Source organism: Verticillium nonalfalfae, assembly GCF_003724135.2.
Source record: "Verticillium nonalfalfae strain VnAa140/NRRL 66861 chromosome Unknown scaffold_44, whole genome shotgun sequence".
NCBI lineage: Eukaryota > Fungi > Ascomycota > Sordariomycetes > Glomerellales > Plectosphaerellaceae > Verticillium > Verticillium nonalfalfae.
Genome location: NW_021167269.1, coordinates 25777 through 52650, shown reverse-complemented (window position 1 = coordinate 52650; position 26874 = coordinate 25777). Strand labels below are relative to the sequence as shown.

At 56.6% G+C, this 26874-nt stretch overlaps 6 protein-coding genes across 6 annotated transcripts; 2 read left to right on the top strand and 4 right to left on the bottom strand.

The window, feature by feature from the left end:
- Positions 1-245: 245 nt before the first annotated feature.
- Positions 246-1439, bottom strand: D7B24_006320 (uncharacterized protein; the record flags this gene model as incomplete). Its single annotated transcript, XM_028640453.1, has 1 exon — positions 246-1439. The coding sequence occupies one exon, from the start codon at positions 1437-1439 to the stop codon at positions 246-248; it is 1194 nt and encodes a 397-aa protein (XP_028495321.1).
- Positions 1440-2311: 872 nt separating this feature from the next.
- D7B24_006319 (uncharacterized protein) lies at positions 2312-5840 on the bottom strand (the record flags this gene model as incomplete). Its single annotated transcript, XM_028640452.1, has 2 exons — positions 2312-5255; positions 5332-5840. The coding sequence occupies 2 exons, from the start codon at positions 5838-5840 to the stop codon at positions 2312-2314; spliced, it is 3453 nt and encodes a 1150-aa protein (XP_028495320.1).
- Positions 5841-7923: 2083 nt separating this feature from the next.
- D7B24_006318 (uncharacterized protein) lies at positions 7924-10905 on the bottom strand (the record flags this gene model as incomplete). Its single annotated transcript, XM_028640451.1, has 2 exons — positions 7924-8324; positions 9534-10905. The coding sequence occupies 2 exons, from the start codon at positions 10903-10905 to the stop codon at positions 7924-7926; spliced, it is 1773 nt and encodes a 590-aa protein (XP_028495319.1).
- Positions 10906-11478: 573 nt separating this feature from the next.
- D7B24_006317 (uncharacterized protein) lies at positions 11479-12258 on the top strand (the record flags this gene model as incomplete). The annotated part of the gene is made up of 2 exons (XM_028640450.1): positions 11479-11681; positions 11859-12258. The coding sequence occupies 2 exons, from the start codon at positions 11479-11481 to the stop codon at positions 12256-12258; spliced, it is 603 nt and encodes a 200-aa protein (XP_028495318.1).
- Positions 12259-12848: 590 nt separating this feature from the next.
- Positions 12849-15853, bottom strand: D7B24_006316 (uncharacterized protein; the record flags this gene model as incomplete). The annotated part of the gene is made up of 2 exons (XM_028640449.1): positions 12849-15378; positions 15594-15853. The coding sequence occupies 2 exons, from the start codon at positions 15851-15853 to the stop codon at positions 12849-12851; spliced, it is 2790 nt and encodes a 929-aa protein (XP_028495317.1).
- Positions 15854-24372: 8519 nt separating this feature from the next.
- D7B24_006315 (uncharacterized protein) lies at positions 24373-26065 on the top strand (the record flags this gene model as incomplete). Its single annotated transcript, XM_028640448.1, has 4 exons — positions 24373-24494; positions 24548-24749; positions 24812-25639; positions 25730-26065. 4 exons carry the CDS (start codon positions 24373-24375, stop codon positions 26063-26065), a joined length of 1488 nt encoding a protein of 495 aa, XP_028495316.1.
- Between the last annotated feature and the right edge of the window lie 809 nt (positions 26066-26874).

Genomic DNA, 26874 nt, shown 5'->3' with positions numbered 1-26874 from the left:
CAGAGGAAGGAAGGGGGAAAAAACGCCAGACGATTGTTTGCGTTTCAGTGATCTATTTGCGAGAGACTCTATCGTTTCGACGATGCAGCACCCACCGTCATGACCCGCTGCTGATGTATGTGTGTGTGTGTGTGCTGCATGTGTATAGTCATCTTTTGAACGCCCCGACTCCCCCTGATCATCCCAGAGACAACTCTGCACGGCCACTACTTTATATATTTTCATTTCTCCGAACGCTGGCCGACTCAGCCCGCCATCTCCTGGTCCTCCTCCTCGTCATCGCTGTCGTCCTCCCACACCTCGTCCGCCTCGTTCTCCGCGGCGGGGCCGAGCTCCTTGGTGATGGCCTCCAGCAGCTGCCTCGCGTGCTCGCCGAGCTTCTCGTCCTCGTACTCCTGCTGCTCGTAAAGCTTGAGGCAGACGGTCAGCCACTGGCGCGCCGACCGCCACACGGCGCGCCAGTCGTCATCCTCGTTGGCGCCGCCGGCGGCCGCGGCCGCGGCCGCCGTCGTCGACGTCGTCGTCTTGGTGCCCTCGGCCTCGCCCTGCTTCAGCTTGTCGCCCGAGATGTACTGGCCCCAGCCGCCGAGGTACCAGGCCTCGACGCTCTCGTCATCGTCGCCGACGAGCTTCTCGAGCACCTCGATGCTCTCCTCCTCCATGTCGACCTCGAGCAGCAGCCGCGCGAGGCTGACGCGCGTCGGGAAATCGGGCACGTCCGGGTGGGTGACGGGCAGGCCGCGCCAGATGTCGAGGCTGCGGGTGAGCGCGGCGCGGGCCTCGTCGACCTTCTGCTGCGAGATGCGCACGTTGGCCACCGTCTGCCAGGCCTCGGCGAGGCCGGGCGCCACGAGCGTCGCCTCGGTGACGAGCGCCTCGCAGCGCTGCTCGGCGTCGGCCTCCCACGACAGGTCCGTCATGTACACCTCGGCGACGCCGCACAGCGTGCCGGCGAGCCGGCGCTTGCGCGCCTCGAGCAGCGCCTCCTGCTCCGGCGTCCGCCGCCCCGTCATCTCGTCGAGCGCCCGGATCTGCGCCCGCAGCGCCGCCGCGCCCCGCTCGAACCGCCGCACGCTGTCCTGGCCGCCGTCCGAGCTGAGCTGCGCCAGCCACAGAAACTTCTCCGGCCCGCCGCCGCGCGCCTCGTCCGCCGACCCGTCGTTGTCGAGGGCTACGGCCCGTGTGAACGCCGCCCGCGCGTCGTCAATCTCGCCGGCCTCGACGTAAATCTGCCCGATGAGGTTGGTGCAGAGGAGCTCGAGCTCACCACCGGGGCCTGTCGCCTGGAGAGCGGCCGTCGCCGCGCCGAGGGCGTTCTCGAGGTCTCCCTCTTCGAGCTTGGCCGACGCTGCCTCGAGCAGCACTCTGGGGTCCATCTTCTTGGCGTCGGTTGCTTGCTGTTGCTTCTTGTTCTTCTTGTTGGGTCGCGTGGGCGCCATGCTACAGGGCAGATGTGTGTGAGTCTTGCGGACGGTGGGAAGGGGCCGTGGAAGATGGGCCTTCTTGACTGACTAGGTATGTGAAATAGAACAGAAAACTCCGCCGGCTGCTGCTGCTGCTACTGCTGCGTTGGTCGCTGGTCGTGGTGGTGACGACGGCGGGCCTCTGCTGGACCTGTTGCAGAGAAAAAATCTTATCGCCCCTTATCGCGCCTTCTGTGTGTCTGGCGGGGGTTCTGCGGGGTAAGGTGAGCTTGGAAGGTACCTGTCGAGGTACATAGACCCAAGACAAGGTACCTCAGGCAAGGTACCTAGATCGCGAACTTCATCGACATGTTGACCTCCCAGTCCCCTCCTGCTAAGAACTCCCTCTACCGATCGAAAAAGTGGCATCTACATGCTAGCACGCCATGTTCATTGAGTCGTGAATTAAGTAGCTATTTGTTTCTATGGCCGTTACTGTTGCTACGTTGCTGGAATGGATCAACGTCACTCGAAAACTCTCCACACTGTCCGCGTCGCTTCGCCGTCCGCGGAATATACCAAAAGAATCAGACTGACCGCTCCGTCAGATACGTCGGCCAATCCGGCCATGCGTTTTTGTAGTGCGCCGTCGCCAGCTTGAAAGACCCATGCAGTCGGTACAGGGTCTGACCGCTGGCCACCATAGCCCTGTTGTCCCCTTTCCATAGTCTACCCCTTGGGACGCGCCTTGGGCCTCCTGTGACCCCTGACTTCTGGTGAGCCTCCTCGACGCTACTGGCCACCGTCGCCTGCCAACCGGTTGCCCTGTGTCGATTGTACTGTGGTAGATAGAAACATACAAGTAGGAAATCGTAAGTATACTTTGTCTGGCAGTTCATGTCGCCCGTTCATCTCGTGGAGCTGCGGCTCGATGCGCCCCTCTCGTCGACGAGTTCCGCCGATGCGCCCAGTAGGTCCACGTGGTGCTGCTGGTCTGGATCGATTCTGCTGATGTTGTGTTGTGGCACGTAACCGAAACTTGTCGGTCGATCGTCGGGAGATCCGCTCAAGTCGATTTGGCTGAGATCGCTAGCATCCATCGACGAGCCCGAGAGGCGTCGTCGTTGCGATTCCGTCCTTGTAAAGGGCAGTCGATTGGGAGATGTATCGACTGCTGCCCGTTGTGCCTGGCCACGAGACGGCGATGTCGGCGGGACCAGGTTAAAGGAGGGCGTGGGGGAGTGGTCGAACTCGGCCTGCGAGTGGCGTTTCGAGCTTTTCCGGGGGATGTCGGGCGTCTCAGACTCAGGGCCGACGACTCCAAGATTCCTCGGCCTCTGTCTCTGTGATGGCTGTCGGCTGGCTTGCGACGGGATTCGGCTGGGCAGGTGGAAACTGTCGCCGTAATCTAGCCCTGGCAGCGCAGGAGGCGCATCTGGTACCCTCGATCGGTCCGACACCGTCTCCTCCGAGCTTCGTCGCCCCTCGTCTCCCGTCAACAAGTCGTCTTGTGGCGCAGCAGCCTTCGTCGGTGTGTTCTTCTGATCCTTCGTCGGTGCAGCAGCAGCACGACCATCATCGTCATCATCAGAATCATCAGAATCGATGGGTCCGTTCCTCAGTACCCCCATGGCCACTGGAATTCCTTCAGGGGGAGGATTGTCACTAAACTCGCCACCGGGAGCACGCATCGAAGTTGGCATGCGTGCGCTGCGGACAACCTCGAATCCTTTGCCCTTCTCCTTTGTCTTGCCGCCGAGCATCGTCCTGAGCCAGCCGGCTGCAGAGGCCATGGGACCAGTCGGGTCCGCAGGCCCCGTACCGAGTCTGCGACCTGGAGCCTCCGAGTTCAGCGCTGGACCGCGAACGCCGTAGTAGAAATCGACTTCTCGTGTTGCATAGTCCGCACGTGGGAGCAGGCTGATGGGGACCTGAGTGGGGGCCGCACCAGGCTCTGCCTGATCCGCAGGCAAGGCATCCGCCAGGTCGCCGCCATCAGCTGGCTGTGGCGCAAGCTGACTATATCGTCTCGAGTCAGCAATGGAAACGCGGCGTCTGTCCGACATGATGGAGCCCGTCAGTGTGTCGCCGCGACGCCGAGGCGGCCGATAGTAGGGGTCCGAGGGGTCAGCAATCATAGCCGGCTGAGGGCGGGTGGCTCCGCCGGGCGAGGGTAGGAAGGAAAAAGTGCTGGCCTCGCCAGGAGTCGTCGGCGTGAAGTTGCTGCCGCTATCAAAGTTGCGAGGCGGCGCCGAGTACGTGTCGATGCTGTCAAGAACCGAAGAGCTTCTCTGTTGGCTCCTCAGGAGGAACGCGCTCCCCTGGGATTCACTTCGCACTCTCCCTGCGGGCATGTAGCCCGCTTTGGACACTTCGTCGGCATCGAGCATGGCGGTGCTCGAAAGCGTGCTTTGGCGAGACGGCCCGTTGCGACGAGCCATTGTACGTCGCTGCAGTTGGCGCATGCCGAAGATCTTGGCTAGTCCACCTCTGGCCAGGCCACTCTCGCCACCGGCGCCAAGCAGACCGGCGATGACTTCGACGCACGTCTGAAGGGCATTCAAGAAGAACCCGAGAACAATGATGCCGGCGTGAATAATCAAAATGACGTAGCCGATCCAACCCTTGGGGCCTTCTGTGACTCCGAGCTCAGGGATGAAGGGAACCATGAGCATGACGGTGATGAACCTCACGACGGAGAACATGGTATGGTAGGCGTTCATGAATGTTGCAGGATGGAAGGGACGAAATGCGTGTAGCGTCAAGACTTGCACCACCTCACAGATGGCGAGCAAGACAATCTGAGCGATGCCAAACGGCTGCACCGCACCAATCGCGATGCCTCGGAAAAAGGTCAGCATGACGGGAACCAAGGCAAACGTTGCCGACTCGTCCGAATACGTGTTGTAGAGTGGCCCGTAGAGGAGCACGGTTGGGAGATCGTCAAAGAGGACCGCCCTCGGCTTCGTAGTGATGATCAGGTAGAGCAGCCAGCAGGTGAACCCGATCAGGATGACCAACGTGATGACAGCCAAGGCGACGGCAAAGTTGGCTGATTCGCCGGCAACGACTAGCTGAAAGGTGGAGAGCGCTACAATGGGCAGCAAGAAGAAGTTGAAGACGACTCGGACAACGTTGCCTATCGAGAACGGCAAGTTTTTCGCGCGCAGGTCCTCCTCGGTCGTGCTGCTGATCAGTCGGTAGATCCAAAGAACGAAAAAGCCTATCTGGATGAGCACGAGGACGGAGGCAATGATGACCAGCAGCCAGACCATCATGCCTACCCAGATATCCTCGACATCACCCATACCGACCAGGTGCGCAAAGCGCTCCAGACCATGATGGCCTTCTGTAACGTAGATGCCGTCTTGGATAGCTGGCCAGCCGGGAGACTTGTCTACAAAACTCTCGTTGAACATCAAGGCTGACCAGCTCGCTTGGCTGACGATGGGCTGGTAGAAGCCAGGGTAACTCAGAGTGAGTGATCCGGTGAGAACGACAAACTGGATATACTGCAGGCAGTCGCCAAAGCCAGGCGTGACAAGACGGAGCAAGTCCTGATCCCGCCCAAAATTTGAGGTCCACCGCAAAACGTCAGTGGTGCCCCAGGGGCTGTACATGCTCGCCAAAACGGTAGCGAAGCCGACGAACAACAGAATGGCAAAGGGCATCCACTTGATCAAGCCGGCCAGGTGGCCGAGATCCGGGGTGATGGTCGCAGAGACACAACCAATGTCAGTAGCGGCAACGTCACCGTAAATAACGAGGAAGGTCGCGGAGAAGGATGCAAAGGCATAGGAGGAGAAGAAGTCATGGCTGATGTTGACAGAGGGCAATTCGTAATGATTTGTCCTAGGAGGCACAAGTGTCAGCGGCGGCCCGAGGCGAGCTGCAAGCACAGCATGGTGTTCGATAGTCAATAACTTACACATCAGTCTGGTTGAAGACGGGCGCCAGGGGACAGGAGGCGTTCACGAGCTTGTCGTTACAAAAGTCTTCACGAGCACCAAAGGGTTGGTATGTGAGCATCTCGACCTGCGTCTTGAGCGCCGTGACCTTGGCGTTGGGTTCGTTGGGAAGCCGGACAATCTTGCCCTCAGTCTCTGTGGGATCTCCCCAGTGGGAATCGCTCGGCGGGGGGAGGGAGACCACAGAATGGGAGCCTGTCACATTTCCCCAAATGATGACACGAAGATTGTGGTTTTCGCTCTCGGTATCAAAGCGAGCATCGGCGTACAACGGGGTCCACTGCAGAAGGCGTGGCTCGTACAATCTGTAGGAATCGGGGAGACAGTTCGAGAAAGGAATCTGGACGGCGTCGGCAGGTCGAGTTGTTAGAAGGAGGCAAGCCAGGACGAGCAGCAGCACCCGGCCAGGCAGAGCGAGCGGCGGCGGCACAACGCGGAGCCACGGACGGCTGTGCGAGATTAGAGGCATGTCGAGCGAGGGTACATGGGCTACTTCGCGAAGCGAGTGACGAGGTGGCCGACTTGGGGTTGAGGAGGTAGAGCGAGAGGATATCATGGCGAGCGATGATGGCGCAGAGGGGTGTGTCCCATAGCCCCCGCAGCCGGACGATAGCGGTGGTGTGGTTGGCAGTACCGGTGCCGATGCTGCATGGCGTGGAGGAATTCGCGATGGCATGATCCGACCGGTGGACGAGACGTGCGAGTTGTCGGCGTGGGACGTCCCCGTGGGAGGCAGAGTCGGAATCGGAAACCCTCACGAATGTTCTCTTAGGGCCTCGGCAACATGTTGATCTCGTGTGCGGCAGACAGCTCGATAGGATCAGGGGATCGTCGTGTTGCTGAAGAATGTTTGCCTGTCGGAGACGTCGTGTCTTTGATGGCGGGAGGTAAGAAGCGAATCGAGGATGGATGGTGAAGCGACGAAAAGAAACGAGAGTCAAGAGGCGCCTGTCTGCCTATGGAACCGCGTTGCACTGCAAGAATTGTCTACAGGCAAGGTCAGGTAAGGTACGGTAAGGTCAAATAGTGTAATGGTAGCGTCCAGAGGCACAACAACTCGACGCGGCAGAAGCTGATTGTGCAGGGGGGGGCGCAGGGGGCGCAAGGACGAGACGACGAATGCAGCTGGCGCTGGTGGGGTGACGAGTTGAGGTGAGGATGGGAAACGAGGAACGGTGCAATGGGAAAATGGGGCGTGGTACGCCCGGTTGGGATTTGACCCGGACGAGACCCGTTCTCCACCAGAGCTGAGCCCGCCGGCCACCAGCTAGCCAAGCCAGCCAGTCTGCCTGGTAGGTCCCCTGGTCCTGCGGCGAGGGGCCCCTACCAAGGCAAGTAGGTAGATAGATGCCTTACCTGCAAGTAGGTACCTACCTGCCTATACCCAGGTACCTTACCAGAGGGTGCCTACAGGGGGTGAGCTGGTGGTGGAAAGTCTGCGCTCTGCGCCTTCGTATCACCTCGTGCGATGCTCAGTCCTCAGGGAGGCTAAGGAGGCTGAGGTATATGCTCTAAGCCCAACACGCGCTAGCGCTGGCATCGCTGGTCTTGGTTTATCATGGACGTTGGGCGGCTTCGCACTGGCCAGTCCACACAACGCAGCACCTCCTCCATGTACCCAGGTACGCATCGCCTCCAAACGCACCCAGCGCCACGTTGACTTGAAAACCGGACTGAGGAGAAGGGATTGGTCCTGTTTGTGTGTCTTTGAACCCATCCTTTTCTAAAATTGTCCATATAGTGCATCATCGCTCGATCAATTGCCCACCCGATCCTGACCCGTCACATATACACGCTACACGTCAGTGACACTTAAGAATTGATGAACCCCTTCTGCCCTATGACCAACCTACGTAGGCCCTTCATGGAACCGGGGCCGCGGGCTGACAAGAGTCATAGCGCCAGACGTTGATGTCCATCATCATATCATCCCCCAATGAGGTACTCTTGAGACGACTCCGCCTCGCCCATCCTCGAGCAAGAATTTCGCCCGCTGGCACCTACCCTCTCCCCCCTGCCTGAATACGAGCCACCAAACGTCCGCTCCCTGTGGGGATCGACCGTGGCACCAAGATGATAATTGCCCATCTTAGTGTCGATCGGCCCCCTTCTAGTGGCCGCTATTTAGGGAAGACTCCCCATTTCGTACGCCGTGGCTGTTGAGGTTTGTTGGCCGCCACTCAGTCTTTGACGGGCGCCGCCCTTCTTACTATGTACGTCGCGCGCTCGCTAGGCAGCCATCCTCACGACCCCCTATTCCAGCATCCCACGTCAATCGCCCATGGGAAAAGTCTGGCGCTGTACGTTTCAGAGCGGAAAGCCTCCAATCACTTGACCCACACTGAGCACACAAAAAGTCCCTGGTGTCAACTGTTCAACTGCATCATCTTTCTGTCCAGGAATCTGGTTGTCTCAACGCTGTTTAGACAGCGCGTCACGAAGTCATTTTCTACAGTCCACTGAATACGTATCACACGTGCAAGCTAGTATTTCTCTACCACAGAACGGCAGCCAGCTATACGTCTTCTCTCAAGACAGACGCATACAGCTAACTAAAGATTCAGCTCTAGCTGCATCTCGGTCCCATAGGCACACTGCAGCCAGTCTGCGACCACCTCCTGAAGTCTATGCTCGGTGTACTCCTTCTCCGCGTGTGTTCTGGGCAGCCCAAACTCGATATCGCCCTGCGTGATGTATGAGTCGACAGGTTCAAAAAAGACTATGTCTTGAGCCAGAGCCTCCAAGTTGAGTGCCTTTATTTGTAGCTGCAGACTGGCCGCGTTCTCGGTCGCGGTCTCAAGGGGCAACCGATCTGATTGAAGTCTCCTTGGCGTCTTGCGACCGGACAACGCCATGGACCGTTGTCTCTTGATCCAGTACCGCCGGGGATCAACTTCCATCATGACGCTGCTCCTGGCCCTCTGTGGCAGACTTTGGCGTAACCCTGAACCACCTGAGTTATGGCGAGCAACCACATGGTTGCTCCCTTGGCAGTGATAGCTGGGTTCAGGGCCCCTCGGCAAACTCATTCGGCGAAGCGACTGCGGAACCTCCATTCCTTGTGGTCTGTTAGGTTCCTCTCTATGATGGCCCTCAAATAGCATCTCAGTTTCGCCATTGCAAGTCGTTTCACCATATTGGACTCGTTTAAAATCCCGAATGTCACGCCGGCTGTGGGTGTGTTCATGACTGAGCTCGTCGTTTTGCTTGCTCCGGCTGGTATGATGCCCCCATCTCGGCGATGCGCATCTCCGCGCCTCAGAACCCCGAGACACTTTTGGGGTGAGTTGCAACGAGTTGCTATGGCACGTTATTGCGGGCTTCCCGGAAGAAATTGTTGCCAGGGGCGTTCTCGGCAGACGATTCAGGCCAAGATGCGGTGATTTCTCAAGGCCCCCTAGCGTCAAACGCGGGCTGTCAAGATGTATTCGCTCAACGTAGCTTCGAGGGTCTCTTAGGCTTGCCTCAGGCGACCGGAGATACGAAAGCTGGTTGCGATGATTCACTTTTGAAAGTGATAAGGGCACATCGGAGTCCTGATCAGAAGGGACACATTCACGTCGGGCCTCGGCGGCATCATCAGTCTTGCTCTCGTTGGCCGATGGAACAAAAGGGTACGGATAATGGCACCGGTTCGACACAGGGTCGATCCCACTGCCCATGCCAAAGTCCCGTTGAATCAGTGGGCTCACGTATCCTTTGTCTGTAGCGAGGTTGTGTATGGCCGGCACCTCCACCCTCGTGCCGTTTCTTGTCCCTGACAAAGCCTGGAATGGGGGACCTTCGTTATTGTGAACATCATACGATGCTCGTTCTGCTGAAGAATAAGTCGCTGCGGCTTTTGCAATGGTCCAAGGTGTTCTTGGACCATTGTTCGGAAAATTTGCGCTAGAGCCTTGTGTTTGATTATCTTCATCATCCCAGGAGCTAAGTGTAAGCATGCTGTACTTTCCTTCACCGCTCAATGTGCGAGTCCTCGCTGTGTTAACCTGTGTATATCGGAGGGGAACTTGACATGCCCTGTACTTATTGGTGATCGTGCGCGAATTTTGTTCCCTGGCTGGGCTTTCGTCTTCAAAGGAGGGATCAGGTCCGGAAATGAGTGGCACAGAAGCCTTTGAATTCATGTTAAGCTGAACCAAATTCGAGTCCAAGCTCTTACCATCATCAATAATGGTAGCAGCACCAGAAAACCCCTGGGGCAGAGTACCTGGGGCATTCGGAAGTGTGCTGTCCACAGCTTGCTGGAGCCTTTCGTGATCCTCAAGATCCATCTCGTATTCGTCCGTAAGGAGGGGACTCTCAGGGGTCCGCAGGTTAACGTGGCTTGCACCAGGCCAATCCCTCGTATTCTTCTGTGACAGAACCAGCATTGGTGAGTAGCGCGAACATTCTGTTTGATTCGGCGATTTGTTGTCGCTCGAATATTCGTGAGGGGTGTACAAATCGAGACATAAATTGTTGATGAGGTCGAGGACCGTCTGCTCGCTCGTGAAAACCACTTCATCTTTGGCAGGCGAGATGTTGAGGTCGTAGATTCCTGCCGTACATTTTATATCTACGTATAGGAACATATCTCTTGTCGTGCAGTTGCTCGCCTTTTGGAAGAAATTGTTGATGATCTTGACTAACTTTTTAAAAATGCCCCTATCTCTGCCCATTGGTCGGGAATCGACAGAGACGTAGGCGCCTTTGCCAGCTATCTTTGCATGATCTGCATCAGGTTTCGGCAGCAGTGCTCGAATAATAATGCTATTGGGACCGGACTCGTCCTTTTCTCCCTTATTGGGAGGCGTGGTTGTTGACGCTGTCGAGTCCAGTAGCTCTGTCGAGATGGTCCTCTCAACGTACTGGCTGGCCAAGCTTACGCCAAACATCTGGAGTGCAGCTTCCCGCGGATTGAACCTCTCGCGGGGTGCATACGACCATGCAGACTTCTCGCCACCAAGGACCTTGAATGTTAGTTTTGTCTCTGGTCTCGCCAGGGCGTACGCCTGCAGTAGGGTCTTGATGCTGGCGATCGACTTTGGGGCTTCCTTGAAGAACACCTTTCGACGGACAGGGAAATCGCTGTATAAATTGCTCAACTCGACCGTAGTGCCCACGGGTGCCGAAACAGTTTTGGGTACTACGGAATCGCCCGAGGAGGAGCCCAATATGAAGGCGCTTGCGACCTTATCCTGTGCTGTTCTGGTGGTGATGACGACTTTGGAGATGCAGGCTGCGCTTGACAATGCGCTTCCTCGAAAGCCCAAAGTCTTGCCACCTTTGAATTGCAATTCCTCGAAAGACCGCAGCTTGCTTGTATGGCCAGGGCGGCCCACACCCTTGATATCTTCTGGTGCTATTCCGTGGCCATTGTCACGGACCTGAATTCTACCGAGGGTATTGGCAGATATGAGCACTTCGACCGCAGTGGCCCCTGCATCAAGTGCGTTATCAAGTAGTTCTTTGACAGCGGAAGAGGGAGAAACCAGAACGAGCGTGGCACATAGTTGACGGGTGGCGGCGTCGGGGAGACGGGCGATAGACATGGTGAGTGTGCCGGCAGCGCACGGCCGGCGGTAGTGATACGACTCGGATTGGCTTCTAAATGACGACTTTGACAAGACTAACACAACATCATGTCGATGGTGTTGTGCGTGGGATGAGGCAGCAAGATTTTTTTGCAAGACATGGTGATGACAACCAAGGCGAAGGTGCCTAATTCATGTATTGATGGGACCTGGAAGGAAGGAGCTCCCACGAAGCTTCCCTTTCCCAAACAAGCTCTGAACACTTGGGAGAATGGATCTAGGGTGCACCTACCCGCTCCATGTGTCGGACTCGAAGCCAAGTGCCACCTACCCTGGCGGCTTTTTCCACAGCTGACGCCATCTGCAGTTGACTCAGTACCCCGCGGCACACCAAACTGCAACGAGTCCTCGAGCTATTGCCCCGCGTCGATGCACAACACTCAATCATCGGACAGGACCCTCCACACCAATCCCATCAGTTACCAACCAAGCTCTTGATCATCTCAACCTGAGCGCTTCCCAGCTGCATCACTCTTCTCTCTACCAGTACCACCACCGCTGTCGCCTCGCCTCCCCCCCCACCACAACGCCATGTCGATCAAGGGCCCGACTCCCCAGGAGCACGAGGGCAGCGCGCTGCGCATCGGCATCGTCCACGCCCGCTGGAACGCCTCGATCATTGAGCCCCTCGTGAAGGGCGCCAAGGACAAGCTCCTCGGCTGCGGCGTCAAGGAGTCCAATATTGTCATCCAGTCTGTGCCCGGGTCCTGGGAGCTCCCCATCGCCGTGCAAAGGTGCGTGTCTTCTTTCTGTTTTGTGGTGCTGCTTTCGCTCTTGTTCTCATTCCCTCCACCCCGCTTCTCCCGGCGATGCCGCGCGCCATCGGGCTCCCACCTTCCCCCGAAGGATGCCCTCTCTCCATCGAAGAGGAAGCAAGCAAGCAAGCAGGCAGGCTGACAGGCAGCCACCAGACTCTTCGCCGCCTCCCAAGTCCAGTCCTCGACCTCGGGCGCCGGCTCGGCCGGCGACCTTCTCGCCTCCTCGACCACGGACCTGACGTCCCTCTCGGCCTCGACCGACGGCGCCTCGGGCGGGCCCTTTGACGCCATCATCGCCATTGGCGTGCTCATCAAGGGCGAGACGATGCACTTTGAGTACATTGCCGACGCCGCCGTCCACGGCCTCATGCGCGTACAGCTCGACACGGGCGTCCCCGTCATCCTCGGCATCCTCACCGTTCTCAACGACGAGCAGGCTAAGGCCCGCGCCGGCCTGACGCCGGGCGGCCACAACCACGGCGACGACTGGGGCCTCGCGGCCGTCGAGCTGGGCGTCAAGCGCAAGGCGTGGGCCTCGGGCAAGATTGAGTAGACTATACATTGTATAAGAGGATGAAGGGCGGGTCGTGGTTGGAAAGAGGTGTGTGCGTTGGAACCTGACCCGGACGAGCCGTTGCTCCCGGGCGGTCAACAACAACAACAACGACCATGATGTGAGGGTTAAATCTTGGCACCAGTTCAAAAGGATATTGCGAAAGAAGGAATAAGAAAAAAGACCATGCAAGAAAGCTCAAACCCGCCGTATGCATCGAGTTGGTGGTATCTGAACATTAGGTGAATTACTGCGTGGAAGATGCGTCTATCTATCATGACCAAATTCTTTCCCACTGACATCTCACTTCTTCGGTTTTTGTCTTCACCAGCGTCCGTCACCAGCCCAGGAGAGATCCAACAGCTTCAATCAGCCGTCAATTCCCTTTCCAATAAATCCCGATAAACGTACAGGTCCTGTGGGAGCAGATGGCGGCTGCAACAATCCAAGATTGCGCTCCTGATGAGATATTCCTTGGCCGCTTCTTGCCCGCTGACACTCTTTCCCCTCCGAAGTAAAAAGAACACCCGCAAAATAAGCAACCCGCTCCGCTATTGATATAGTACGCCGACACACCCGAGAGGAGATTCTCACGAGATGAAGGCGCCGAGTTCGCTGCCAATCGATTTCTTAGACCGCCACATGGAGCGCTTTTTCTCACGCTTGGCCTTCATGGCCTCCCAGCCCTCGTCGTCGTCATCGTCATCCTCCACCTTGCGGAGCGTGCTCGTCTTCGGCAGCGGCGGCGAGGGCGTCTTGCCCTGCAGTGCCTTCATCGTGGTCTGATCCCATCCGCTGATGGCGCCGGACATGGTTGACGTGCGGGCAGGGTTGGACTGGAAGTCGTATACGGAGCCCTGACTTTGGCCATGGGCGGGAACTTGCGGCGCATGTGAGACGGGCCTGTAGCGGCCGGGTAAGCCGATGTTGCTGCGCTCCGAGGGGGCGATCGAGGGAGCATACCCTGCGCCTTGCGCGTGGATCGACGGCGCATAGCCGCCGGCGCCAGGCTGAATCCACGAGTCGGAGCTGGGCTGCACCATGCTCATTGTTCGCATGCGGGGGTCGAGCCCCATTTGAGGCGGTTCCATCATCATCGGTGACATGCCGTCGCCCACGAAGGACTGGCGAGAGCCACCCATTTCGGAAGGCGTAGGCATGTGGCTCATGGGGCGGCCGCCGTTCGCTTGGTTGCCGGCCATCATCTGCATGAACTGCATCTGCATCTGCATGAATTGCTGCATCTGCTGGGTCATGTGGACTTGGGCCTGCTCGCCAACTGAGATTTGCTGAGGCATCTGAGGCATGCCATACATCATCTGAGGGGGGATACCTGCTAGAGGGTCAAATCCGCCTCCAGGGAATCCGTTCTGCTGGCCTCCGGCGAAGTGGTGCGCATCCACATGCGGGCTACCACGTCGCATAGCGCGGGAACGTTCTTCGCTGGCAATCACGCCAACAAGTCCTCCAGGCGGCAGAGCTCCGGGCGATTGGGGCGCCGGCGCGCCTCCCGAGAAGTTCATCGACTCGCGAGGAGGTCCATTGACAAGACCGGCACCCACAAACGGGTCCTGGGGGAGCTTTCTGGCAAAGGCGGGCAGGTGACCTCCCTTGCGGGCGGCAGAAGGATCGCCCATGCTAGAGCCTGGCCTGCCTTGTTGGGGCATCTGCATCATGGACGCACGAATATCCGGGTTCGATGCCATGTGACTCATGCGGCTGGGAGCTCTGGCTTTGCTGGGGAACCCGTGGGCAGCGAGGATGGCCAGCGGAACCTCCTCATCCTCATCCTCGTCAGAGGTCCCAGGGGTGTGTCCTGGTGGTGGAGCGAGGCTGCCCAGGTTTGGCGTACTCAGCGAGGTGCTGATGTTGGGGCGCGAAGGCAGGGGGTTGGCGGCTTCACCTGTGACCTTCATCATCTGTTGCCGGTAGACAGTCATGTGAGCCTCTTGCTTCCTGCGCTGCTTCGCGGCCTGTTTCGCCTTCTCGATATCGTCCTCGTCGTCCTCGTAATTATCCTCCTCGTCGTCCTGCTGTTCCACTGGCGACTTACTGACAGGACCTCCGCTGTTCTGTCGTTCCTTGTCTTGCCTATACCTTTCGAATTGAGCGGGCGTCATGACCTTATTACGTGGAGGGCTGGGGGCTCTCGAGACGTAGCGGCTGGCGACACGTGAAGAGTGTGCAAGGCTTCCCTCGAACATGTTGTCTTCGCCCGCCTTCTTCTCTGGTGCAGTGTTCCTCCAGCTCGAGGTGCTTTCCGGTTGTCTGTAGTTTCTCGGTTGCTGCGAAGACGGCGCAGCAAAGTTGGGACTGGTGCCAAGGAAGCGGCTGGCGGCCATGGAGTCCTTGAGCAGGTTGGCATCCTCATCCTCGATGATGTCCGACGGCCTCTTTGTCGGCGCGTAGCTGTGGGGAGAATCATGGCGAGGTACCGGCGGCGGCACTTGGTCGAAGAGGGGAGAGCCCTGATTGGAGTTGGCGTTGAGGAGATTGTCGTTTGAGTGTTGACTGCTCCAAGAGTAAGGCGAAGCCTCGACCTTGGCCGTCTTGTCAATTTGAATGGGAGCCGGCACCAAATGGCTGGCACGGTTCTGGTTCTGGGAATGATGGTTGCCGCTCTGAGCGATCTTGTGGGCATCGTCTTGTGCCATGGCTCGTAGGGTCATGGCACTGTTTCGTTTGAATTTGTTGTCGAACATCTGCCCAAAGTCGCTGCCCATGTCAAGAGAGAAGTCTTGGTCTTCGTGTATTTTGGGAGGGGTCGCTGTGCTGGAAGTGGATGAAGTCAATCCCCGGGGGCGGCCGCTCAGTCCATCGTGCTCCTGGTTCGGTGGAACGGGCAGCGGGTGATTATCGACGGAAGGGACGGGGGGCAGGTTCTTCTTCTGACCGCCGAACGAGAACGTCCGGCCTGCTCGATCGAGAAAGCCTCGTGAGCCGGACTTGGGAGGAGCTGGGCCAGCCATGTCGCCTTGTGACTTCTTAGTTGCGCCTTTCCATTCTTCGTGATGGCCTTGTTGAGCGAAGTCGGCTGAAGAGGGTGCAGTAGAAACGTTGCTATGGCGCGACGATGCGTCCGTCGAAGCTGTTTTGGTCGTATTGGAAGACCCACTGCCCCTTAAGCTGAGTCAGTCTAAAAAAGCCAGGCAATAAGAAGATCCCTGTCAGGATGGCGGACAGGGGGGGGATACGATCTGGCCGAGACACACATGCCGTCAAGGGTTTGTTCGGTGTAGTCAAATCTGGCCAGGGAGGACAGACGTCTCTGGACAAGGAATGGAATGACGCAGCGGGTATTGGAAGAGGGCCAAAAAAGAAAGCCAGCAACATACCGGTTCGATGGTTTGAGGTCAGCAAACATATTGTCCTCGACGGAGCTCTGCGACAAGTTTGGCTTCTGATAAACCGTGCTGGTCGTCGCCCGGCCCATGCCCATCCTCACACCACCGTCAAACGACTTGCCCGCTGACACGTCTGTTCTTTCGAGCACTCGGAATGACGATGGTTCGTTGGAGGCCACATCGACATTCTGGAAAACGTCTTCGGCGGCGGTGGACTTCCGCCTACCGAAACCGACGGAGAATCTAGGCATAAAGAATGTTGATGTTCCACGTCAATCCTACACGGATCAGTCGGAAACAAGAAACAAATTGCGTGGTCGAGCTGCAGAGTCGCGTGGCGAGGTGACAGATGCTCTCGATGAATGAATGTCGAGCACGGGTTACTCTGTTGGAAGAGCGACAAGCTCTCGAGGGTGGATTTCGAGGTTGAGTTAACGTTCTTGTCGTTTACCGGAGGAATCGAGAGAAGGCCAAGCGGCACTGCGTGGAAAACGAGCCCAAAGGTTAGCTCTTGTCTGGCAGGCACAGAGATGGCGGCGATGGATGACCAGGCTGGAAGGGCTGTGACACTGCGAGAAGCAAATGGGGTGTGGGCCGGTTGTGTTTGACGGGTCGGAGCGATGTCGTGGCTGGCACGATCCAGCCCAACGGATGAGACTCGTGGAACCTCCCACAAGCACATGCGGGATTGATTCGAGATGGGAGCAGAGCAACTCGGACCACACGGGGAGGGGGGTAGGGCAGGAGGGTGGTGTTTGGATGTGAGAAGAGTCATGATAAGAAGGAAACACAGCCGCCAACGTACATTACGAAGTGGTAAGTATTAAAGGATATACGAGAAGAGCGATATCAGAACCGAACAGACTTCATGAGGACTGCTATCGAGTTTGTACAGGCAGTGCGTTCGGACAGTGATCGGTCGGTCGCTCGGTAGGTCAGGGCGGCCACACAAGTAACGTGTGAAGCTGATGTGTGGTGGATGGTCTTGATGAGGGGACGAAGCCGAGACAAGACGAGCCAGGCGGGACGGATCGAACAATGAGCGAGCGTGTGCGCGGCGACGAGACGGCCAAGTAGGGGTTCAGAGCGAGCGAATGAGTCGGGTGTTGCGGTTGTTGGCAGACACGGCACGAGGGACGCAAAATGTATGCAGCGGTCCAATGATGGCTGGACACCAGAGAGCGAAACGAGAGGCTGGTGGTTCTCTTTTTTTTTCTTGTTGGAAAGGATGGGAGGTAGGCTGAGGGTCGCTCGAGGAGGAGTAGGGAGGAGGAGCAGGGGCAGCAGGAGCAGCAAGCAGCAGGCAGGCCGGTGGGCGCGGTGGCGGCGAAGGCCCCTGTAACAGACCGAATGTGTGATAGGCAGGCAGAGCTGGCTGGTAAGTAGGTACCTTCGTACCTCCAACGATACTCATGGACGGACGGTACGGTACAGGTACGAATAGGTAGGTAGCCCCAGCAAAGAATACCTAGCTATGGCATTCCCCAACGTGCCTGCTTCGTGTTCAGCTTGTGGGCAGTTGGCTTGTCCTTCCCACCTTCCACCTCGCACCTCGCATCTCACATCCCCACCCACCCCAGCACCCTCCTCTTATTATTAGATAGGTGGGGAGACCGGTCGATAGTCCACCGGCCACCAGACCCCATCCAGGTCCCGGCCAAGAAGCGCGCAAAAAGCCAAGTACTGTACAGCGTAAAGTAGTGGGCAGGTGTCCCAAGCTGGTTAATGCCTGGTTGTCCGCACCTGTTCTTCCCTGTCGAACCCGAGCCACCTCGCGTCAAGAGTCCACACCTGCTCGGCACGCGATGCCACAGCACCCTGTCGGGCTGGACACAGCGCCTAGACTGAACCTAACCCTCCTGGCCTTGGCCTTGGCCCAGCCTCCAACCCCTGGCCCCTTGGTGCTTGTACTGACCTTTCCCCTAGCCTTGGGCACCAAGACCCAAAACCGCCGCCGGGCGAGCCCAGTATTTCTCCTCGCATCTGCAAATATGGTCTGCCTGTGAAAAGCAGTTTCCGGCGGTCCGTTCACCAGCTGGCCCGCCAGCTATGCGGCCACGAACCAAAGACGCCGCCCTGCGTGTCTCGAATGGCATGATATGATGGATTGCTGCACTCGAGTTGGTGGACTGTCTATTTGTCTGTCGTCACGCCTTGTCGGTGGCGTGTCTTTGACCGACGCCTCGGGCATGAAATGCGGTCCACGCGCGGGATGAGTGGCAAGCAGTAGCACTCGGATCACGTCCAGTCTTTGACGCCATTCCGACAATCCTGGGCAGCCAGTCCTGTTTCCTTCGCGGGGCCCACCTGCAACTCGCTTTTGCTCCCTTTCGCGTTCTCTCTCCAAATCTCACATCCACCATCGTCGCCAGTACTCGACGTCGCACTGCACTGCCCACCGCACCGCATCTGACGTGGTACCGGCTTCGGAGGAATGTCGCCCTGTTCACGTCCCACTTCGGCCGCACCGATTGTGCTCGCCCCCCCGCCCCCCCCCCCCCCCCACTCCTTTCAAAGTGGACTATCGTGCAATGGGGACTGTGCTGTGTAGTGCAGATTCGTTTTGTTCTCCATCGTTCATGGCACAGTCATGCCTGCCTTCGTGTCCACTGCTGATGCGCTGGTCCTGGTGGCAGCGTTTTCGGAAAGTTTTCGAGGCAGAGGACGGAGTCCCGAAGCGACGGACGCACACAGTTCTGAGCCATGACGTGGCGTCCGAGGTATTTGGTTCGTTCTTTGGAGATGGTCATACTGGAGCAGACGGCGCTTGCTCTCAGCGACGCTGTCTGTAGCACATGTTCCGCCGCCACGGGGATGAAAGAGGGGGGCGACACATTCGGGGTGACTTACTAGTTAGTCGTTATTGGCAATGCACTTAATGCTAATCTGGCACGACGGAGATTAGACCTCGCCCAAAACTGAATATTGCCAGTGAGCCATGGCCCTTTCGTGCATTCTCCTCTGCGGGTAGATGCCGGGACTCAAGATCAATTGCCATGCTTTGGTCAGCAGCTACCATGTACTTGGTCTGACCTGGCTCGCGATGCATCCGGGTGTATTGGATGCCGCGCCATGTCGCCTCGTGCACGTCTCCTGACACGGGTGCGAGTAAGTCATCTGCGCAAAGACCCCCCATCACAGGCTGAGACGCGTGCAATGGGTTTACCAGGTCCTCAGGGGAAAGCGTAACGCGCACAGAGCGCGAAGTGCCTGCTGAACGCTACAGGCATCCGCCTTCATCATTGGCTCCTCTATTTCTCCCACGATGCGGCGGCCGCGCTTTGCGGTGCGGACGGGCGGGAAGCGGGAGAGTATGGACAATCGATGAGGTCGTCCGTGACCTTTCACGGAAGCAACATAGGTGCCGTCGATCGCACCCAGCGCGCAGTGTCCGGGGCTGCCTGCGGTGAAACAATGTTGTTGCCGCAAGTCGCCGCGGACGAGACATGTTTTTCACGAAGTACAAAGACACTCACCGACCCTTCCTTTCTACTACGGCTGCCACTGTAACGGTGGTATCGCTTGTCGAGATGTCGGCATCGCTGCTACGGTTGCTAGCTACCCTTGTAGACATGGATTACGGGTCTATAGACGGGTGATGTCAGGATCGAGCATCGGTGTAGAGCGGAATGCTGGGGCGATTGGCATTCCTCTTGTCCCCAATATAGTGGGTGATGGCACACTCGTCAGCCCTGGCAGCAGACGGGCAATCACTGCAGATCACGCACCTCGATGACAATGGATGACATCAAGACCGTCGTCTGTATCAGGGCGGTGCATGTGCTGCTGTCTGAAGCATGCTATTCAATAGTTCGAACCGGTGTTGCAATGTCGCATCCTGGCTTCGGCCATCGCCTTTCGAGGAAAGGTCGCCGTTTCCTTTTCACTCAGTCGATCGAAGGTGGCAGCCCGGCCAGCTCGATCGTACCTCTCGCTAAGCGGTTACAGGTTAGTGCAAGCGCCATCTCTTGACGAAAGTCCCCTGGATCCTGTGGAAGCTTGAACAGTGGTTCCGGCGGACGGCGCGAGAGCGGGTGCGTGTTGGGTTAGTGGACTCTTTGCTAAGCCTCGAGTTGTCTCCACCTGCATTGAGACCACAGTCACTCACGTTCCCAGGGGGCTGATCAGGCGTCTTGGTTGGTGATCAGGGACGCATGCGCTCGCAGTCAATTGAGCGATGACTGTCAATATGGATGCTGACCATGCTGGGCCGGCCCCTCATCCCCACGGCTGCTGCAGGGAACTATGGTGGACTTGTTGAAAAAGAAGAGCAGCTAAAAGCTTGGAAGTCCCGTATCTGCTGTTTGTCGTGTTTTTTTTTCGTGTTTTTTTGTTGTTTTTTTCGGTGTCAGTGACCCATGAGACCGAAAGAATCCACCCTCACATCCACACGTCCCGTGAGACGCAGAATGGTGACTACGAAATGCCCACATTGTGCGCTTTGCAGGGGGGGCAGGCAAGCGGCGCAGGCGGATCTGCCGGAAGGATGGCACCATTAGACCACAGCCGAATCTGCCAGTTGATCCTACCTACCATGCTCCGGGTAATGTCCAGTCATTTCTGGAATCCCAGCCCAGCCTCGCTGGGATGTCAAGGATCGATTGATTGTGCTATTCAACTTGCTGGGCCTCATCGTGGGTTGAGCTGCGTGGCTGGTTAGAGGGGCACTTGGTATTTTTGCTCTAGATTGCGTCGAGATTGCTTTGGTTCGGAGGAGGCGTCTGTTGCTCTTGTCTCTAGCCACGCCCGTCGCCAGGACAAAAGCCGCCATGGGCCAGGCAACAATGCATGTGGCTGCTCGGCGGATCCAGTCCCTCTGTTCCAGTCCGGACAAGCAAATAAACTCCGCTCCGTTCATCCCCAGGTCCGAAGAGCCAGGTGGGCAATCAGATAAATCATGCGAAAGTGACGGCGGGCTGAAAGGGTGGATGGGTCGGTCGGCGTCTGGCGGCTCGGTCATGACAGGTACATGATTCTGACTGTGAGTCTCGTCAGCAAGCGAGTCTGCTGTCCGATGCTCCAGGCACCTGAGCCACAAGAGAAGTGTCAGGTCAAGTCTCCCCACGGAGGCGGATCCATGTGGGTTATTGGTCCGGTGTGCGAATGAAAAGCTTGACGCGAGGAGCGACAAGTCTAGACCGATGATCCCCAACGTGTGCAACATGTGAAAGGACGAGAAATATCTTGGAACTCGGAAAATGTGGATTCCGCTGGAGGTGATGATGGATTTTGAGGGGATTGGATTGAGACATGATGAAATTTGTGGGCATGTGTTAGTCGTGCGTACTGCTATGCAGGCGGCAGGTTGGTCTTGGTCGTTGGCCGCCCACGCTAACATAACAAAGTGGATGCCACCATGGCGTTCATCCAGCGAGGGCGGACGTCGGCCCATCTAGGTAGGTAGTGCCTGGTTCCTAGCTTCTGCACCGTCGGTAGGCAGCCACTGAATGGGCCCCCACTGCCGTGTTCAAGGGCTAACCCTCGGGTGCCTCACTGGATCCAGCGCAGCATGAGCTCCCCTGAGGTACCTATCTACCTTACAGCTTGTGGCTCGCAGAACTAGTGATGGGCAATCCTGACAGGTGCCTCCGACACAGATACCTTGACGAGGCACTGAATTGATGGTTGTAAGTAGGGAGGTAGGTGTCTGAGTTCCAAGATATGCGCCTGAGACTGACCTGACCTTATCCGCGTTCAAAGTGCTCTACCCAGCCGGCGTACTTGTTTGACGTGACGTTGTATGTTCAGCACTGACGCTGCTGTCGGCTGCTCGGGTTGCCAAGTGGCTATTAGCATTATCCCCTAGTACATCCGATTCCAGGTGGCTAGCCAATCTGCGGCGGCTGACACCGACCATGACGAACGCAGGGCTATGTCAGATCGTGTCCATGTCGTCGCCGTCTATAGACGTGCACTTAGTCGCCACCGAGCCGGTCCCGGCCCATCACGCTACCTTGGCGCATGTTGCCTGCCTACCCGGTAGGGCTGTGGACTAATCAAAGATGTCGGCATTGGTCAGTTCGAACTTATGGTGCCCGTCGTTGTCATGAAGGGCTGCGGATCATATTTGTTCATACGGCATGGAAAGCTGTAGCATGGGGCGTGTTTCCCACTACGAGCAAATCCCCAGCCAGCTGACAAGCAAAGGTTGTGTTGGAGCCCCAAACCTGTCCCAGGCTTGTCAGTCCTCAAGAATGTTCACGACAGTCACGCAAGGATCTGCTGCCATGCTGTCAACAAGAGATAAGCCCAATGGCAGCCTGGTTCTCGACTTGCTTGTCACACCTCAAGAGCCCTACTCTACGTGAGATGAAGTCGTCGAAGGTTCAACTGCCAGGGGTTCAGCGAGGTTTGAGTCCGAGGCGGCTGCTCTAACTCTACAAAAGAGTCGCCCAACTCTCCAGCATTTATGGGCGTGACCTTTTTTGAAACATGTCACTTGCTTTGAGTTGATTTGCGCTGTCTATGTTGACATCATCTACTGGTCGTTAAACCAATGTTAGCCATCGTCCGACCAGAACCGAGTTGCATCGATCGTCGGGTTACTGTCAGAGCCGTGGGATGAGCAGAGTGAAGAGGTCTTACACAGGGGATACCTACAGTCAATTGTTAGGTAGGGGTTAAGATAACACCCGAATTCGGGTCCCTTGCAGCCCTGATATATGTTCTCCCATAGCCCCAAGCCTTTAAACTAGCCCCTGCCCCGTGGTTCCGCAGGCGCCTCCCGAAAATCACCGGGCATCGAAGAAGTCTTTACAAAACGTGTCGTAAGCTTGACGCAATATATCCAGACGCTTCTACGAGCCCCTTGTTTCACTACAACCTTCTACACGGGCTCATTACTCCAGCCAGACTAGGAAGATGTCATTAAAAGAACGGTGGATCAATGTTTAACTCCAAGCTTCTCGTTCGGGAAGATGTCGACTGAAACGAGGAATATTCCGGAGTCAGTATTCGCACTCATTCTGACCCATGTCTTGTCCTGTTCGACCTCTTGATATTTCTTGGACGTAATCTCGAATTTGCTAGCATCGTCGCGCTCCACGTTTCTAGACTTGGCCCATATACTCCAACAGCGGGATCTGTACTCGGCCAGTTCGCACAGCTACACAGATTTAGATTCCGCCCTAGGATCCAAGACAAGTATCAGTCAATGGTAGGTCCTTGACGACTTGATCGTAAAATCCGGCTCAAGTGCTATTACCAAGGGCTGTAGAAAAGTCGGCGTCTTAGTGTACGGTGGATTTATTGTCTCCTAATCCCCCGTCAATCCGCGGAATATTTGACTTTAAGTCTGACCTAGGCCACCTAGAGAAGTCAAGTCAGGATGTTTGACTCGTTAACCACACATTCTGCGGTCTCATCCAATCAAATGAATAGACAATCAACGGCTAGCTGAAGGTGAAACCCCCGTCTTGTAGCCACCTGTACAATGTACAAATGGAAACCCTATCGTCTTTTTGGAAAGATGCTCTTCATGAACCGCACACAATGAACCTTCGATAAAGCGCTCTTCCGCTTCAGCTTTATTGCCTGGCCTCGGAGCGAATCATGGGACGGGCGTTTCTCCGTATTCAATTTCGAACAGGGGAGCCTCCGACTTCTCTCCTCAGTAACTGTCAATTGACCTATAGGTTCCAAATATTGCATTTATTTATTTATCATTGCGGTTCTCTGCTCTCGGTCAATTTTCTGACGCCATATAAAAGAATCTGGGCGCGACTAGAACAATTAGGTTTCTGTTCTCGCCATCTATCTCGTTGTGCCCGACCTTGCATCGATAGCATGGCTAGAGGCAAACTCTTCCTGAAATCACAATGCGGAATCATGAAATAGTGAATCCATACAATAAAAGAGGGTGACACCTCGAGGGTAGTGCCAACTGCTCAAGATACCTAGTCTTACCCCGGCCGATTGTTGGATGCAGGAGCTCATCAGGGAGGTGAACAACAGTGCGACAGAGCATCAGTATCAATTAATGATGTGACATCTTCTCCCTAGATGACGAATTACAGGCAGGCTTTTAGCACGCAGTGCAAACGAAGCTGAGAGTACTAGATACCTTGCTCGGCGGGAGCAAGTAGGTATTATCAATCAGTTTGATCACCGTGTGTCCGTGCAAAGAAACGGACATCTACCTCTGTCCAGGACTGATGTCATCACATAGCTCCTTATACGAAAGAAGCATTGCAGCAAGATGGACTTCAATCAAGGAAACAGAGATCACAGCCTGCTTGACACCGCCTCAAAGACGCCCTCACCTCGACATTTGCAATTGCGTCCAGGGCGTGAGCGGTCAGAAACATTTTGGCAGGCAAAGTTTCTAGACTGACAAACAATGACGACAGCACCTCAATCAACTCGACCAGTTCGTCAGGATGAGGTAGTGCCCCTCTGGAGCGTGTTGTTAAACGCTGTCGTACAAGGTGTCACCCCTCCTCGAAGTAGTAGCAAGCCAACGAGCGCACCATGAGGTAGTACGCAAGCTACCCCGCGTATCTCCACAAAGCACCACCACACCTCCAGCTCTCCAGTCACCTCGGCCAAGTCGAACATCTGTCACCCGCGCCCTGAAATGATATACACCCGACAAGGAACCCTTTGGTTTTCTAACCCCTTTTCACCAGGCCGTTACGTAGAATAGCCGCAATCGCCTTGTTCTTGTGTCTCTCAGCCGTCTAGTCTTACTACCCCTTGCTCCTAAGTAGATATCTTATCTAGCTACACCCCGCATCACAGGTCGTCCCCTTCACGCCTCGGCACGCTCGTCATGGCGTCCTCAACACCGATCACTCTGCCGAACGGCCGCGAGTACGAGCAACCTACAGGCCTTTTCATCGACAACCAGTTTGTTCCAGCCTCTGGCGATGAATTCGCCATTACCAACCCTGTGTAGGTCGCTTATCTTTGGTCACGCGGCGTCTGGCTGCTCACATGACCTTCAGAACCGAAGAAGAAGCGCTCAGATTGAAGGGTGCCTCAGTGGAAGACGTTGACAAGGCTGTCGCCGCGGCACGCAGAGCCTTCAATGGCGAATGGTCCGACCTAGCCGCCGTCGACAGGGGCGCGTTCTTATATAGACTCGCCGAGCTCATCGACCGCGACCGAGAGCTGATTGCCGCCATTGACGCCTTCGACAATGGCAAGGTACGTTGAGTCTGCTCGTTTTGCCCGCAGCCTTGCTGAGACATCCGGCCCCCACTCCGCAGCCGTACAGTGCCGCCCTGGCCGGCGACCTTGACGAGTCCTACAATGTCTTCCGATACTACGCCGGCGCCGCCGACAAGATCACGGGCCGCACCATCGAGACGGCCCCCACCAAGCTGGCCTACGTCCTGCAGGAGCCCCTCGGCGTTTGCGCCCAGATCATCCCCTGGAACTTCCCTTTCATGATGCTCGCATGGAAGGTCGCCCCGGCTCTGGCCTGCGGAAACACGGTCGTGCTGAAGCCTGCCGAGCAGACGCCCCTGTCGGCGCTTTACTTTGGCAACCTCGTCATCGAGGCTGGCCTGCCCGTTGGCGTTGTCAACATTCTGCCTGGTTTGGGGCCTGTCGCGGGCAAGGCTCTTGCCGGACACATGGATGTCGACAAGGTGGCCTTTACGGGGAGCACCAACACGGGTCGTGCCGTGATGAAGGAGGCTTCGAACAACCTGAAAAACATCACCCTCGAGTGCGGCGGCAAGAGTCCGTCCATTGTTTTTGAGGATGCTGAGCTCGACCAGGCCGTCAAGTGGTGTCACTTTGGCATCATGGACAACAAGGGCGAGGTCTGCACGTCGACGTCGAGGATCTACGTCCACGAGGCCATCTACGACGCCTTTCTCGACAAGTTCATCGAGGTCACCAAGGAAAACGCGAAGCTCGGTGACGCCTTTGACGAGCAGGTGGTGCAGGGCCCTCAGGTGTCTAAGGTGCAGTTTGACAGAGTCATATCGTACATTGAGGAGGGCAAGAAAGCCGGAGCCCGACTGCTGTACGGCGGCAGCAGGCACGCCGACAAGGGTTACTTCTTGGAGCCCACCATCTTTGCTGATGTAAGTGCCGTGACGAGGCTGGTTCATACACAACCGAGCGCATGCCTGTCTAGACATGAATTGGAGAGAGATGCTAAGCAACAGGAACAGACCACCGAGGACATGCGCATCGTCAAGGAGGAAATCTTCGGCCCCGTAGTGGTCATCTCCAAATTCAGCAACGACGCCGAGGTCATTGCCAAGGCCAATGACACGTCGTACGGCCTCGCAGCAGCTCTGTTCACCCAAAAGATCGGCCGCGCGCACAGGGTTGCGCGCAAGCTGCAGGCGGGCATGGTATGGATCAACTCGTCAGGCGATTCACACTTTGGTATCCCCTTTGGCGGATACAAGTCTTCCGGCATTGGACGAGAGCTGGGACAGTACGCGCTCGACGCGTACACGCAGAGCAAGGCCGTGCACGTCAACCTGGGTGTCGAGCTGTAGGCGCAGATTAGTATTGCTGGGGAGAGTATGACTGCTCATGTTGGGATAGGGCATGTTTGTAGGATGCTTTATGGATAAGTGTGGTAGTAGTCCAAAGCCTAGCATCTTCAAGGTAGTACCGATCCATCCAAGGTTGCAATCTCGTGTCGGTTGGCGTGCTCTGCCGAGCTGTCGCAACCCTCTAATTGATGCAGTTCGGCGCTGATGCTTTCGCTGGGGAGACGGTCCCGAACGCCGGTAGACGTGTCACGGTGCTATCCTTCTGACGTGGTTGGAAAGTGAAATGTGGAAGAATGTTCGACCTGGGACAACCACTGAGGGTGAGGGTTCGCATTGTCTTTCCAACAGAGCAGGGTCTAGACAATAAGCACAGTATTGGGCAACAGCTCCAATGTAATGGTCAAGGCAAGACTCCGAGGGTGCTGCGCAGAAGGTGACGGCTCTGGGTCTCGGATCATTTGATTTCGTAGTCCGTCGAGTTACAGGAGTGTCTTACTCCTGGACAGATGTATGGTTTCTACACACAAACCTGCCGTCATTCTCCTACGGACCCTCAGGATGGACGGGGGGCAGTTGTTGATGTAGCTGTGACAGTGGCCTTTCCGATACAACAAGAAATTGAGTAACTATCAAGCTTCAGTTTGATCTGCAGGGGTCGCTCACAGCCAAGACATTCAACCGTCCACAGGTGGTTTCCGAAACTCAAAGCGGAGTTGATAGAAAAAAAAACACCGCGCAAGGACCCTGAGGGATTGGATCCATCGACCCGAAACCACCGTGACCGGGCATTCGCGGCGTGTCTGGCAAGT